Source organism: Coccinella septempunctata, chromosome 1 (assembly GCF_907165205.1).
Source record: "Coccinella septempunctata chromosome 1, icCocSept1.1, whole genome shotgun sequence".
NCBI classification, from domain to species: Eukaryota; Metazoa; Arthropoda; class Insecta; order Coleoptera; family Coccinellidae; genus Coccinella; species Coccinella septempunctata.
The window spans coordinates 2,482,511-2,499,288 of NC_058189.1; the positions used below are offsets into that span (position 1 = coordinate 2,482,511).

Sequence of the window (16,778 nt, forward strand, 5' to 3'; positions counted from 1 at the left end):
AGACCTTGAATTAATTTTTTATTTCGCTATTATTCAGGCAGCATATTTGTTGGGAAATGTTTAAAGGGGAATTATGGAAGATATTTTATTTAAACATACGTTTTATTGAGGAAATCAAAGTTTAGTATTTTTTTCCTAATCACAGAACAATGTATAACCATAAATCTAAATGACTTACTTTCATCATTCATTCAATATTTTCTTCGGCAGATATTTGTCAGTGAATTCTCAGAGTTATTTAATTGAGTACTAAAAAAAAACATGTAAAATCTTTAAACAAGGGCAAAGCACACACTTTTAGTATAAAAAAAACATAAGGATTGAAATCAACATAACATAAATATTTTCAGAATAAAGTATAACAATATTTAATTTAGGTGAAATGTAAAAGAATTTTTATCGTCTTCATAACAAACAATATGGAACTAAACAAATTATGATATATACATTCTAATTATAATAAAAATATATCCTCCTCCTGTTTGCAAATCGAATAATTATTGCAATACTAATATGGAACAGTGCAATGCTGATTATTTCGCTGAATAAGCTTCGTAATTTACATTTTGGAATAAATTGAAGATATACGTATATATATTTGAAATCTGTAATAAATAGTACGAACTGATAAAATCATAAAAAAGTTCTATCTTGACCGGGACTACACTAATTTTGGGTTGAAATAGTGAATTAATTGAAATAGGACGAAATTTCGTAAGTTATTTAATAATTTAGGAAATGTCTTCAAATATTGAAATTTTTTTTTAGACGCTAAACTAGAAATTTTCCTACAAAAGTTCCCACTTACATTTATCACAACCTTCTTTTTAATTTGCTAATTTTGAATGGAAGTTCAAATTTGTATGCAGTACACGTTTATAATTCAAGAGTAAGTACAATCTTCGTCAACTTAACAACATTCACAACATCAAATATGTACTTATTTTATGTAAAAAATAAATTTTGGATATCATCCCCTTAGGCTGTAAATTCTTGTAGGCAGGGAAGATTTCTGCTTTGATTTGCTGGATTCTTTATCTGAAAGTAATTTCAAGAGAATTATAATAAATTAACCCCGAAGAGGGAAGACGTCAAGATCACAGAATATTTATCTTCTTCTTTTCATACACATTCTATATCTCAACACTTACTATTATTCTTCTTTGAAGTTTTTCTTGTCCTCTTCCTATTCCTCTTGATCGGTTTCACCTTCACAGCCTCCTCCAATTCTCGCAACTCCAAAACTTTCTGTCGCACAGCCGCCATCGCGGGCGTGTATCCGTCCGGAACATCCCCCAAATCGGTTTCCCCATAACTGTTAGGGGACAGACCTTTCCTCTCCTCGTACTTTTTGAAAACCTCCCTCATGGCCGGTGTGGGGTTCATTTCCTCCAAGTCAAAGTCCAAAACGGTTGGAGCATCGTTAGTTTCCACTTTCCTATTAACTTTCTTAAGAAGAACCTCGGGATCCGAAAGCATCATTGACCATTTCAAAGCCGCTTGGGTTTTCGTCTTTTTCGTTTTTCTACGGAGTATCGGTTTGACTGGCATGTTTGAAAGTAGCGGTGGCCTTTTAAAAACGTCCACTGGATGACCGACCTTGAAATGAAACAATTAGTAGTAGGACCTATTGTTTGTTCGTTTACTTATGGCCAAAATTTCAAACAATATGTATTTACCTTTTCTGAAACTTTTTTTTTATTCAATCCCCAACCTTCAACATTATCGAAGTCAAACTTTTGATCGTGATAGCCATGCTCTTTCAAAGCCTTCATAATGAATTGCTGGCATGCATTATAATCCGGAGTGTCTTGGATGTCCAATCCTTTTATATATTGAAAGAACTCCTTCAATATTCTGGGAGGATCGGGCATACAAAAATATAGGAATCCCGATATGTCAACAAAACAGTGTCTTTTCTTCCTTTGCATCATTTCTGGATTCTCCAGATCGTCAATCCAGGGAAGGGAGCCCGTTAACCAATACACCATATTGTAAGCTAAAGATTCTAAATCGGACCGTCTGGATTGTATACCCTTGTGAGCATCTCTGGAGCAAAATAGTAATGTACCTGCATGTGCTTTACGTTCATCTTCGCAATTTTTATGTTCTCCTGTTGACAATCGGTATTTTGATGCAAGACCAAAATCTAATAAATAGAGCTGTGAAAAAATAAATCAATATAAAAATAATAACAAGATATGCATGATTTTTCCTTCAAACTCAACAGCTTACAATAAAAACGTCGATATTTAGTTTGCCAGGTAAAGAGAAGAATGTATTTATGTTCTAAGTTTTTATGAACAAAAATGTAAGGTTTTTTCTGAGATTTCAAATCTGCAAAAATGTTTACAGGTAAAGAAAATGAAAGTGAACATTGAGAATATGTCAAATGAATATCCCTAACATTCGATTAATATAATGACAAACTACAGTGTCCTCACCTGTTCCCTCTTAACTTCCTTGACTTTGATTTTCTTGATTTTGTATTCTTCTTCTTCAGGATCTTCGATTTCATCTTCAGACCCAAACAAGGAACAAACATCAAATAAATGATCTATGTTATAGTCAATACACTTTACTTTTCTTGTATCATAACGTTTAGGTCTAAGCACTTGAGTCACTTTTCTCACTTTACAATTTCTCAATTTGAGACACCTCTTTTTAGAGTCTGCTACTGGTGACTTTGAATAAGTCGATAAATCACTTGAAGTATTTTTAGTTCTTAATGTTTTCACTTGACTTAGCATGATATTAGCGGCTTTAATATCAGAATGAATATAACCCTTCTCATGAATATACTCCAGAACTTGAAGAATCTGGCTTGAAATAAGAAGTACAGTTTTCAAATTGAACTTTTTCTTCTCCTCAAAGATTGCTTCTAAATCTTTTTCAAATCGCGGTAGAACTAAAAAACGGTATTTGATGCCTTTGAAAATATGAGAGCCAGACGCTACATAATGAGGCATGCCCAAAACTGGTAAACTTTTTTGTTTAGTCCATTCATCGACTGAAAAAAAAAATCTTTTGTAAATAATGTAACGGATATCATACTAACCTAAGACTTACTCATTTCTTTTTTACCAATCCTCAAGTAACAATTAATTTCGGTAAACAGAGGACCATTTGTGTGAGTTTCTATCTTTACAACATATTTGTTCTTTTCTTTTTTACATTTCTGGGATACTTCATGGATAACTCCGAATCCTCCACATCCTATTGCTTTTCCAAGTATCCATTCATTTCCAGATAAATCTTTCAGAATTTCACCTGGTACTAATTCAATACCATTCCGATCACAGTCTGTTAAATCTATTTTCTTAATAAAGGGTTCATCTGAGTTTCGATCATAAACTCTTTTAGGAGTTTTAGGCATCGTAATATGTGGGGTCCCCTGTAGTCACTTCAAATTTTTCAAAATCGATATAAAAAAGTCACTTAGTAGAGTTCGGATCTTAGCTTTCAACTTTCAGGAAATTTTTGTTTCAGTTAGTTGAAATGATAATTCTATTCATTTTTGTAGTTATTCCTTCGGTTTAGGAACTGAAAAATAAAGACTTGTAAACAAAACAATGTAAAGAAAAAAATATAACAAAGTCTATAAGATTGAAAATATATTTACCTTACTCAATTAATACAAAATTCTCAGAAAAATACTCAAATCCAAAAAATCATGACAATAAAAGAATGTCAACAGTCTTCTGTACCACGGCCATCTTACAACCGGCCCGCCAGTTGCCACAGAATACATACAGAATTCGATCCGCGCCGTCTCCGAAATTAAAGTAATATTTTCTATTGGATACAAAAATACCATGTGATAATTCAAATTTTAACTGTTTAAAAAATAAATGCAGGGTGCGAATAAATGCAGATATGCAAATATGGATATTAAACAAAAAATTAAATGAGAAATATTATGATTATTACGACGTTAAATGATGATGATGTTGAGAATTTTAAATTTGGCGGATGATTAATTATTCTGTTTGAAATCTTTATTACGATGTTAGGTTGCTAGGCAACAGTTTGTATATATCTTGAATTCAAACAAATAGTGCTGGTGGAAAATAAAAATAGATACAGTTTTTTATGCAGCACTGTGAAATACTTTGAAATGCAAAATGAATATCGAAATTGCGTATTGATATGGCTGAGGTTCATATTATAGGAGAAATAGAGAAAGCGAAGGATTTCAAAAAACAGCATTTATTCTGTAAATGGTATATACAAATAGGTATGATATCTTTTATTGGCATTGGTGTTTCTTTTAATTAATTATTTATCACTTTGGAGTTTAATTGTGTTGAATATAAATAGGGTGGAAATTTTATTCGAGTACCTACTTATTCTTAAATAAAAATTTTAATTGCATTTCGAAAAATGCGCAATAATTTACCTACCTGTTAAAACCCACCAAATTTTATTTGCATTATCTAGTTTCAGAGCAATGAATATCTCGAAAAACCAAAAAATTTTATCCGCAAATGTGCATTATGCGGATAAAATTTATATTTCATACTGTCTTTATTTTTTCATGTAGAATCACCCCATATGAAATTTGTCGCTGTTAATCACTAACATCCTGTAGATTGAAAAGCAGACCCACATTCTTTTACATATACAGGGTGAGTCTTTGACTCGTGCAAATATTTTAACAGTAGATTCTAGAGATCAAAAGAAACACTTTTTTCTTATACCATATGGTATATTTATTAGTTAGCGTCCAACTTGGGTTCTTTGAATTTTTGGTATTTTTATGGTATGTAATGGTCATAATGAGAAAACTGAAAGACGTGGGTGATATTTGTCTTCGAAAAAGATTCATCAAATAAATGAAAAACTATATATATTCCGAAATTCATTGCATTCTATAAAACCGTTTGTGAAATGAAACTAAAAATCAAATTATTTTATGGTTTTTCAACAGCCTGTATCTTTCAAAACGAGCCGATTCGGAAAAAATGGTTAAGGAAAAAAGTGTTTCTTTTGACCCCAGGAATCTACTTTCAGAATATTTGTAGGAGTCAAAGACTCATCACCCTGTTTAGGGATGTATGTGAGCAAAAAGGGTTTTTCAAAAAGCGATTGATACAAGTCGTTTTTCTTTAGGAAATTAATAAAGCATTTCAATATACCTAGGTGTACACAAATTTAAAATCATTTCTCTTATTTAGGTAATAATTGGAGAGTTATATCAGGTAAAAAAGAAGGCCAAACTCAAGTTGCTCATTCTGAGTTTGAAGATACTTGCAATTGGTCATACCCAATAGATATCCATCTTGCTACATCAGGAATACAAGGTAGGAAAATTAGAAAATAGACTTGAACAGGGAAAAATATCAAGTTATATAGGTTGCTCGAAATAAAGTTGAACAAATTCGATGGTTTCTATATATTCTAAGTCAAAATTACTGATAATTTGAGTACTAAAAGGTTCTACGCTCCTGATCTATCTGACTAAAATACACTGCGCAAAAAAATTAACGCACATTATGGAAATCTCAAATTTATTCTACAACTGAAGGTGTTCTCAATGATAATTATTTTTATCAGAATTATGCATGCATATGTTATCCACTTTCAACGGTTTTCTTCAATACAGATGTTTTTTCCCAGCAGGAATAAAAAAAGATGATATTATCAGATTTTGAATGTATTGGCTCCATTCTAAAATCAGTTGTTCTCGATCAATTCTAGTGATCAATAGTTTTTCTTTCGTTTGATTTTCTACACTCGATCGCTATGCAACGCGAAACACGCAATTTGACCCAAGAGGAATGTGCCCAAGCGGTAGTTTTGCGAGAAGAAGGGTGGACATACAAAAGAATTGCAGAAAGGTTTGGAGTTTCGCATACAAGTGTGTCCAGAATGTTGCAGCGATTCGGGGAGACAGGTATGAATGTCCGAAGACCAGGACAGGGTAGACCACGGGTAACAACTGCCATTCAAAAACGTTACTTCAGAGTTTCTTCGTTGAGACAACGGTTTGCAACCGCTCGCCTCCTTCAAATTCAGCTTGAGCAAACTCATGAGGTGCAAATTAGCACTCAGACAATAAGGAATCGCCTCAGAGAATATGATTTAAGGGCTCGTGTCGCGGCAAGAGGCCCAGCTCTTACCCCAGCCCATCGAAGGGCGCGTTTGGATTTTGCGAGAGAGCATATCCATTGGGAAGAGGCCGATTGGGAAAGAGTTCTCTTCACAGATGAGTCTAGATTCTGCCTCTACCATTGTGATCGACGTTCCCTTGTATACAGACGTCCACATCAAAGATATGCTCAGTGCAATTTCCTGAATACTACTGGTTTCGGGGGAGGATCGATTATGGTATGGGGTGGAATATCTTTGACTGCTCGCACAGACCTAGAGTTGTTGATAATGGAGCTATGAATGCTGATAAGTATATAAGGAACATTCTTGAAGAGCATGTAGTGCCATTTGCCCCATACATTGGTGAAAATTTCATTTTTATTGACGATAATGCCAGACCCCATCGTGCGCGCATCGTTCAGGAGTACCTTGAAGAGGTTGAAGTCTCTCGAATGGAATGGCCAGCAAGAAGTCCAGATCTCAATCCGATTGAGCAGGTTTGGGACAACCTCAATAGTAGGCTGAGAAGTTCAGAAAATCATCCAGCTACCCTTAATGACTTAGGAATCCAACTCGGAGAAATCTGGGAAGGATTAGATCAGAACATTTTAAGATCACTCATTTTTAGTATGAACCGTCGTTGCCGAGCTGTAATTAACGCAAGGGGTGGAAATACCAAGTATTAAATCACTTATCAGCATTTCAGTATTTTGAAAATTGTTCCATTTCTCTTCTTTCACATAAGATTCGGTGAAATCCTGAATTTTTCTTCCATTTAATGTGTCTTGTTTTGTTCAAAACCTTCCCGAGAGAACATAAAAAATAAGTTATGAAGTCAATGTAGAGTTAACTTTCATTAAAATTGAGATTTTCAGAATGTGCGTTAATTTTTTTGCGCAGTGTATTTCCAATGTACACATTTCCGTGCTATTTTTCAGAGAAACAAAGAATGGTGAAAACTGTAGCCTCCTACTACTCTTCGTCTTTGAGTTATTAGCAAAAAATGAGATTTTGACGAATCGAAAAGTTCTCATAAATTTTTTGTCTTCGAAGTTACAGATCTGAAACTTATTGAACCTTCTCAGGCACCTTTATACGTAGAATCTACCGACAAAAGTTTTTTTCCAATTCAAAAATAACAAATAGGTACCATAAATGTTTGCATCCAAAAAAATCAAAGTTCACCTAATGATTCCAAATGAAAAAAATATTTTTAGCTTGTGAGTGGATTTTTACGTATACGTAAAAAAGTGCCTGAATAGAAGGTTCAAGTTTCAGATCTGTTGAGTAATTTGCAAATTTGATTATTTGCTAATTACTCAAAAACGGACAATCGTAGGAGGCTACGGTTTCAACCATTATTTGTTTATCTGAAAAAGAGACAGGAAATGTGTCATCTGTTTTCTTCTAGCTCTTATAGTTCTCGAGATGCCCTCAGTAGACGATGAGTTTTGCCCACCCTGTACTTCTCTATCCTTATTCCTGATACTTTCGGAGATATTGACGGTTTTCTACAAAAATTGTCAGAAACATGGATCTACATACTCAGTTTATACAGAGGGTGAATTTTTGACTCGTACAAATATTTTAACAGTAGATTCTCGAGGTAAAAAGAAACACTTTTTCTCATATCATTTTTTCCGAATCAGCTCGGTTTAAAAGATACAGGCTGTTGAAAAACAATAAAAAAATTTATTTTTAGTTCTATCTGACAAACGGATCTATCGAATGAAATGAAATTTGGAATATAGTTTTTCATTTATTTGATGAATCTTTTTCGAAGACAAGATATCACCTACGTCTTAGATTACTGGCTGTGGAAAAACCATAAAAAAATTTATTTTGAGTCCTTTCTCACAAATAGTTTTAACGAATGAAATAAATTTCGAATTTCGAAAAATTTTCTCGTATTATGCACAGTTTTCAAGTAATTTGATGTTAAAAAATGAAAGACATCTGTGAAATTCAAAAAATTGGGCACTTTTGCCGAATGCAACTCTTTTTAAGAGATTTACAGAAGGTCTTATTACTCGAAGCGTTTATACAAATGTACCTACATGATCGAAGTCACATTAAAATTTAATAGGGAATCCAGAAATGAGATAATTTTTCAAAAAAAGTTGAAGCTCTTTTTGAAAGTGACAAAACATGAAAATATTCCGGAATTTCTCCGTATCCCGGATGAGATACTGAAAATAAATTCGTATATTCGATAGTTATAGCCTCAAAGCGTCCACCAAATTGTAATTTTGACCAATAAGTCATCTTTTTTAGGTTGGCCGAAATTATATCTCGAAGTATATCATTTGGATTGGCTGGGTAGAAGTCACCTATACGGTTATGGCGTTGTGACCATCCCAACCCTCCCTGGAAGACACGACCTCGATTGCTACACTTGGAGGCCCGCGGGTACACTCAGAGAAAGATTCGTGCAGTACTTCTTGGGTGGAGGCCCTCAGCTGAAGGATCCCCACACGATCTTATCCGGATCGGATAGGTACAAAATCAACACCGAGGCTATGGGAGTCGTGACTCTCAAAGTGACAACAGTTTTCAGAAATTTCTTCGATTACGGTGTAGAGTACCATTGATCTAAGAATGTTGCGTCTTTTAATGTTAGTCGGGATTTTTTTTTCTCAAGGGAACCTTGAAAACTTCACCGAACGCTATAAAAATCCTACTACGACAGAAACGCTCAACACTTCTGCTGAATTCACGACAGAACTTGATTATAACACCTCTACCTCTCCTAATGTAACAGAGGTTCCATTGGTAACAACTACTAACAAAACTTTTAAGTCTATAATCTTGGAGACATCGAACCTTGCACACGATCAACATGAAATTAGCTGTCTTTGCAACCTTCATAAAAATGCCTGCGATATAGGTTGTTGCTGTGACAGAGATTGCACGTATGAGATGAAGAAGGTCTTCGAAAGCTGCGAGGAAGTTGCTGAAAGTCAAACCGATAGGAGTTCCTGTCAGTACTTCGAGAGGGATTATGTCAATTTTACCATTCACGAATGGGAAATCCAGAACAACGATTTTCTATGCGTTGCTAAAACCAACCTGCCCCCATCGTACACGCTTCAAAAGGAAAAGGTAAAATTTTTCATGGATAATTGTGTTCAGGTACAGCTTATTACTTATTGATGATGAGTCATGAGTAGGCGGGACCACGATGCTAAGGCCCGTTTGCACCAATACTCCTTAAAACGAGTACTTAACTAAGTGTCGTTTAAAGTAAATGGACGCTTAATTTTATTGTCAGTTGCACGACTGCGGCTTAACAGAATCTTAAGTAAGGGGCCCTTAAGTTTTTATATCTAGGGATATTTCAGTTTTTTATTTTGGTGCAACTTCATTCTAGTCCAATAAAGCCATTTCATTGGTTGACCGGTTGCCGATGATCGTTGTCATTTCATTAACCTAACTTAATTGTCCTGTCAGTCAGTTTCGACTAAATTATTAAATTATTATCAAAGAGTAACAAATTTTTGTTGTTGAATTAGTATTATTATTGATAATGATAAGGATTGTCAAATAAAGGGTACCTAAGTTTATATAAGTACAACACTTTCTTTGTAAGGTCTTGTGTGAATTTGTTTTATTAATGTTGAAAAGGAACGTGAAAAAAATGTCCTTATTGTCCTTGTTAGTACGAAAACGATGAATGATTGCCAAGCAAGTGGTAGTAATCTACAACTCAACTTCTCAACAGAAGAAAAGAGTTTGTTGCTAACTATAGTATGATTTGTGACACAAAATTGAAAATTGAAAGACTGATGACATAACAATAAATGCGAAAGAAAAGGCTTGATATTCAATAATGAATTCATTCAATTTTCAAAATCCATCAAAAATGGGAAGTTCTGCAGCCAGTTCAACAAATTATTGTAGGTTAGAATCCCGCTCTCAAATATTTAAGTGGTCATTACAGGAGCGCTCAAATTTAAGGTTAGCTTTAGCCATTTAAATGTCACTTAACAGTTGGTGCAACGTAATTTAAGTTGGTATGTTTGGTGCAAATGTTGGTATGTTTGGTGCAAACGGGTCTAAATGACTTATATATGACTTTAGTCTTGCGGCTTTCACACTCCTCTCCAGAGGAACATTCACTTATCCCAGATATCTCAGATATCAAAAGGATTAAGCTCTGTTGGGGCCCTTTCCAGGTTTTCGGGCTAGTGGTAGTGGTCGGGTTCGGACCGCTCCTCGGCTTCTTGCCTACGGTTGGATTCCTGCTCCACTCGCACTTCCTGTCGAAGCAGACGGTGTTCCTCTGCATTCCCCATGTACTTGCGTACAGTTCTCGCCGTTCCCAGCAGTACCGCCTTCTGCATGACTCTATAGATATTTCCGTCCAACTGAAGTTCCCTCAATTTCTCTAGTAGTTTCTTCGGTATCAGGCCTGTAGATGATATGACAATAGGGATGGTCTTGATATCTTTCAGCTTCCACTGTCTCCTGGTTTGTTCCTCTGAAATTTTTTTCAATGTGCCTATCTAGAAGATTGTTATTATTTGGAATCGCCACGTCGATGAATAGTGCTCTGTCCTCATTCTTATTGTGCAATATGAGGTCTGGTCTATTGTGAGTTATGTTCCGGTCTGTGAGAACCGTGCGATCCCAGTAGAGCTTGTGATTTTCATCATCCGGATGGTAATTGTAATAAGGAACCTTTTTCGAACTTAGTAGTTGGTGTTTTAATGCCAATTCTTGGTGAAGAATCTTGGCAACAGCACCATGTCTACTCTTGTACTCCGTGCCCGCGAACTTCTGACATCCCCGGTGATGTCTGGATAGTTTCATGTAACGCACAGCCATAACGACAGCTATCGTCCTTCACTGAGGCATCCTTGGCGATATATTTCGTGTAGTTTCTTGTCGGAATCACTTGGTCCTGGAAGGCGAGGATAAAGAACTCTGTCTCGGGAAACAACCTTCCGGAAGTCAACCAGTAGTTCGAAGCAGATATGACGACGTAACCATGATTGACCTCGTTCTGGTGCCTCCCATGCAAAGGTTTGCCAATCAGTTTCTGCATTTTGATTTCTGCAGGTTGTTCGACAGTTTCCAAGTGGTCCTGTTGTAGCTTTAACGGAGTAGAACTATCAGCAACACAAACTACTCGATGGATTTCTGGCGAAGCAGCCTTGTTCAGGAAATATTCCTTCAATTTCCTGGTACTGCGGTTGGACAAGTCAACAATTTCCCTACCCCCCGAGGTGTCGTGGCAGCTCTTACCGTTCTATTGGGCTTTTGAGGTGATGTTTATTATGTTTTGTCAGCATTGTCCTTATTTATTTTCTCTGTAGGGCTGCTAAATTCGTGGTGGTCCAAGAGTTGATACCGAATGAGTAGCTCAGCACCGAGCGAGCATAGGTATCATCAAACAATTTTATCAGATTATCAGTTCTCAATTTTAGGGTGAACTCCTCTGTTAATTCTTTCTTCATCTGGCTCTGATTGATTTTTCTTGCCTGTTTTATGCCTAGATACTTGTATGTATTATTATTTTTTGAACTGGGGTCGTTGTCGCTCGGTTAGCCTTTCGGGAACTGCGAACATGTAGATCTTTTGTTCTCTGTCCTACCCATTTGTAGGAACCCAGGGAGGTCGTCAATGATGTTGATAAAACCAAGGCCCCTTAGGATGTTGTCGGTTTTAATAAAACCGACTGTTTTGTTCGACCCCCATTGTTGGACCGGTTATATTGGTCTTTTCCGAGCCCACAGAAAGGCTCAGGTCCAGCAGGTGTTAACCTTGTTGCTTTCTTTGCAAGTTAATCGGCTTTTTCATTTCCTTCAACACCATAATAACCTGGTAACCATAGCAGAGTCACTTCATTGCCTTTGGCCAGTTGCTTTATATGGTATTAATAAGGCACTCCCATGTCAGCAGAGATCCCTAGCAGTGTGATTCCAGGGACCTCAGCGTGGACAGGCTGTCGGTGTGGTTATATTGATATGCGCCCATTTGAGGTTCATTTTAAGACACTCCTGAGCCACAATAACGGTTTTATGCCCCATGACTTTCCCTCAAAGAGTCTTTTGGAAGCCCACATAGCCGCCGTAGCTCTGGAAAGAGTCTTATCTAATGTGTTTCCTCCAGTTAAGTTGGCTGTCCAGGATAACACCTAGACCTAGATATTTGCACTCACTGGAGAAGTTCTTATTTAGTGGATTGTGAAGATCAGAAGGAGGTATGCCGTTTCATAGGTGGAGAGAGTGTCTACAGGAGTCCAAAATAAAAATAAATAGTCAAATGGATATAGTTGATAGTTTGGTAAGGGGGTTACATTTCATTTCGACTTTAAGGTCTATATATTGTGATCCCCATCAGAGCTTTTTTCACAACTGCGCCTTCCATCTCCAGAGTTCCAATGAACTCCAGTATCTGAGAGGGCTTCAAAGAAGCTAAGTCCTCATTCCTCCTAAAATTTTCTCGCCCAAGATATTGCTTCCACAGGCTTGCGGGGCGGGGCATTCTGCAACCAGGTGAATAGGAGTTTCCTCCACTTCCCCACAGAGTCTACTAACTTCGAAATTCTGAGTGGTGTATTCTTTTTTCCATTCCTCCCTTTTACAAAGCATCGTTAAAGTGTTTCTCAATGCCTTGGTAATTTTTCGATCATTACATCACTAGGTAGGTCCTCTGATAAGCTGTACTCGTTTATAGGGGACCAGGCTCTCTGACTTTCATTTCTCTCATTACCTCTGTACCTTCCCTAGATATTCTGAGGATGACCTCATAGGCTACCCTATCTATCACTAGGTGTAGAGGAGTGAGATCTTCGATGACCTCAACTGCTCTAGTTCTTTTCCAAATTTGATGTTACCCCACGTAGGCCATGTGATTAAATTGGGTTCTCGAACACTCTTGGTGATTCAGTTTTCACTCAGCTCGGAACATCCATACTTATACTTATTATCACAGATTGTAGACTGAATTACAACAATTTATTTGATGTTCTACACGTTTGCCATTTACTTAATTTTAATTATTTGAAATTCATTTTTAAGCCTTTTCGAAGTTATACAGAAACCAAATTAGAAATCAAATCTGGCAATTTTTGGCCCCAGACCAACTTGGAACCTTCAGCGTCCATAAATTATTCAGAACCTTATATACAAGGTGTTCCCATAAAATATATCCTGAGCAATACAACTATGGATATTTTCAGTAAGTACAAATCATTTTTTTTCCTTTTAAAAATGAGCAATGGAGAACTCGTCAATTTTTTCCCTATGGAAAAAACTGGAACTAATTCTACATTCACGGACCATAACAGATATACATGGTGTCCAGGCTAAATATATATTCGAATCAGAATGACACACATGTTTCGAGTTCTCTGTTTTCGTTTATAGATTGCGTTTCTGCCATTCTGAATTTTTACGAATTGTGTTTGATTCTTTATTTTCTTTGCATTCTTACAGAAGTCAGTGAATCGTTTTTCACAAGCGCTTGTGATTTTCGAAACAACGTCTCCTACCTACACGACTTGTACAGTCAATGTGTTCATGCCGTGGACGGAAATAATCAATATTTAAATGTGGATTATTATAGGAGGATTTTATTCATTGCCCAACCAGAAAAACTGAACACAACTATTTTGAAAAAAAAATTAATGGTGAGTTTTTTATATAGGTTAAGTTAGGTTAGATCTTTTTTCCTATCTCTTTTCATTGGACATTGTCAAAAATTGAAAAACCGCGATTAGAACTCTAAAGGACAAGTTTGGAGAAAACTTTTTCAAATGAAGTTAAATTTTTTTACGAGAATGCACTCCGTATTATTATCTGGGAACCTCAGCCTCCACCTTTACCCGTCCTTTGCCACAATTTATACTCTATTCCTACCGTTAGCACAATTCTCTGCTGGTGTGAAAACCCCGGGGGGAGCAGAACGCACTCAGGGGTGAACTGCCTTTCCTTTTTCTTTTCCCTAACTTGCAAGTGTCCCTAACCCTAACCCTACTGCGTGTTCCGACATCTGTGCCCGTTAAATGGAAGTAGTACATACAATTTGAGATCAATACCATCGACATTGGTTGCTTTACGGATGCTACCCCAAATACCTCTCTTTTATGGGTAATAAAATAATACTTACATTTTTCAGACATGTCCAGAACCGGTGTGCTTGAAACCAAAATTGAAGATATGTACTGACACTCGTTTGATGAACTGTACGAGTACCAATCGAACAGATATCGTTTTACGTTGTCTCAAGAAAAATAGTAGCATCAGTTGTGTGGATGTTCTAGACTCGGTCAAATTCATGATACACCATGAGGGGATAGAGGGTATCAAAAATATAACCTTATTGATACACCTGGTGAACGTAACCTTTGAACCTACCGAACAGTATGGAATGAATCAGCAGATATCAGTCGTATACGAATGGGCTTCCTTGAAGATGAACTATTCTGATATTCTTAGTGGAAATCCCGGGTATCTCATTGGAAAACCGATTCTTACAGCAGCTGTAGTTAATAACACCATCTTACGAAATTTCGACAATTACCAAGATTATTTTCTGAGTCTTCCCTATGAAGACATGGGTATCTGTGAGATCGGAGGATACTCGTACCAACCCATAGAATTTGGGTACAGTACCATATTGTTGTGCAAAGTGAAAGGATCGTTTTCTGTTCAAAATGACTCAAAACCTGTGGATATATGCAGAAATATGCAGACGGACATTTTCAAATATTGGAGTATTCGAGAAGTGGATGGGTACTTTGTGAATAGGACTTTTGGACTGTTTGGCAACGCCAATTCCTCGATTTTTGAAGATTGGGGAGATATCCTCTTCGAAAAATCGCCTAAGGTAGGTTAATAATCGTCAAGGAGGGTCCAAAATCGCAATTCTGTTTCATTTTTACGAGCTTGTTCGCGTTATCTTTTCGATATTAATGTTTTCAATTTTATAATATAGTCGAGAATGGTCTCAAACGATTGGGTTACACTCTTCAATGAAGAATTTGTGGTCAAACCTTTTTTTTTAAATGAAATCGAACATCAATATATGGTCCTTGTCAAAGATTATTAAAGAGATAAAAGAAAGGAAACGCCCTCATATCTCTAGTACTTAGTACTAAAAACCGACCACACTTCGGGGTCAGTCAAAACACATTTGACAATGAGATGGCGCTGAAAACGTACTGTAAATACAAAAAAAGTGTTTGGTAGCAGTTCTTCACCATGCAATAATTACGATATTTTGAGGTTTTCACCAAGAAATTAAACAAAAAAATTCAATAATCAGCAACTACAACGAGCTAGATAAACAAAGGCGGTACAAGAATCAAAACATTCAAAACCTCTTTGATCAAAATGGCCATCTGAAATCTTACAAAATTCGAACTGTTTCTGCAAATGGCCCTCGAATGAAGATTTTAATCAGTCTTAGGGTCTTAGAAACACATTTGAAACACAGATGGCGCTCACATCACTTTAGTCGCTTCGTTTCTCATCGTTCTACTTTATTATCTTTGGTCTTTGTTTTTTTTCCATTCTTATGTCGAAATTATTATTTTTGCAGGATATTATGAGTAACATAACGGGTTATTTTTCGAACAAAAACAAAACTCTCAACTGTTATGGATTAACGTTTGGACTAAACATAGATATTTATCATGCGAAGGTCGACCTGCAAAAATTAGTGGACCAAGAAAAAGTTCTCGGAATCACCAATCAATTCCATTCCTCTTCGAACAGAAGCCTAACTTTCGATATCCTCAACCGCAAGCTCTTCTACGAATTCGATCTGGATACCAGAGTGACATTCTGGGATATTACGCCCCAGAAATTGAGGAGACTGATCGATCCACCTTCACTCAATATAGAACTACCGTCAGATTTCTTTTACCCTTTCGTTAAAATGGGAAATGGCAGTGTAGTTTTGGTTCCGCAATTGTTTTTAGTGTTTTATTCAGTTCTTTGTAAAGTGTTTCTTTAGATTTATTTTCTTGTATATTTTGTAAGTTATCAATAATAATATCATTAGCGTTGATGGATATGTCAATAATAAAGACTTTATGAAATGCTATTTTTTTTAATCACATGATTTTTTGTTCATACTAATGCTCCGAGGATCAAAATGAACTATTCAGTCCACGATGAAGTGCATATTCCTCATTTTTTTAAGTTCAGAAGGGCCGGACAATAAAATTGATGAATAGATAAAAATATATCAGCTGTACTCAGAAAAAAATTCGTTTCATTCTGACAGCCCTAGAACCCCACCTCCAACGAACAAAATGAACCTATATTCTGTTTACGATGGAGAACATGTTCTTCTTTTTCTCGAAAATTTAAAATGACCATCCAAGAAAATTGATTGATTACTCAGAAAAAAATTCGTTTCATTCTGACAGCACTAGAACCCCATCTCCAACGAAAAAAATGAACCTATATTCTGTTTACGATGGAGAACATGTTCTTCTTTTTCTCGAAAATTTAAAATGACCATCCAAGAAAATTGATTGATTACTCAGAAAAAAATTCGTTTCATTCTGACAGCCCTAGAACCCCACCTCCAACGAACAAAATGAACCTATATTCTGTTTACGATGGAGCACATGTTCCTCTTTTTTTTCGAAAATTTAAAATGGCCATTCAAGCATTGATGGAATGGATCTATGGTGATCAAATTTCTTGGCCATTTTAAATTTTCAA

The 16,778-nt window shown here is 36.1% G+C and overlaps 3 protein-coding genes across 3 annotated transcripts; 2 read left to right on the forward strand and 1 right to left on the reverse strand.

The window, feature by feature from the left end:
• Nucleotides 1-83: 83 nt before the first annotated feature.
• LOC123317691 (serine/threonine-protein kinase VRK1-like) lies at nucleotides 84-3,759 on the reverse strand. The gene is made up of 6 exons (XM_044904300.1): nucleotides 3,623-3,759; nucleotides 3,070-3,543; nucleotides 2,445-3,010; nucleotides 1,680-2,162; nucleotides 1,152-1,599; nucleotides 84-1,038 (listed from the first exon to the last, which is right to left on the reverse strand). The coding sequence occupies exons 2-6, from the start codon at nucleotides 3,374-3,376 to the stop codon at nucleotides 971-973; spliced, it is 1,872 nt and encodes a 623-aa protein (XP_044760235.1). The 5' UTR covers nucleotides 3,377-3,543; nucleotides 3,623-3,759; the 3' UTR covers nucleotides 84-970.
• Nucleotides 3,760-4,071: 312 nt separating this feature from the next.
• LOC123314461 (B9 domain-containing protein 2-like) lies at nucleotides 4,072-8,701 on the forward strand. Its single transcript, XM_044899767.1, has 3 exons — nucleotides 4,072-4,237; nucleotides 5,178-5,303; nucleotides 8,368-8,701. The coding sequence occupies exons 1-3, from the start codon at nucleotides 4,150-4,152 to the stop codon at nucleotides 8,682-8,684; spliced, it is 531 nt and encodes a 176-aa protein (XP_044755702.1). The 5' UTR covers nucleotides 4,072-4,149; the 3' UTR covers nucleotides 8,685-8,701.
• LOC123314453 (tectonic-1-like) lies at nucleotides 8,701-16,150 on the forward strand. Its single transcript, XM_044899757.1, has 5 exons — nucleotides 8,701-9,195; nucleotides 13,119-13,278; nucleotides 13,536-13,729; nucleotides 14,218-14,928; nucleotides 15,643-16,150. Exons 1-5 carry the CDS (start codon nucleotides 8,707-8,709, stop codon nucleotides 16,057-16,059), a joined length of 1,971 nt encoding a protein of 656 aa, XP_044755692.1. The 5' UTR covers nucleotides 8,701-8,706; the 3' UTR covers nucleotides 16,060-16,150.
• Nucleotides 16,151-16,778: the final 628 nt, after the last annotated feature.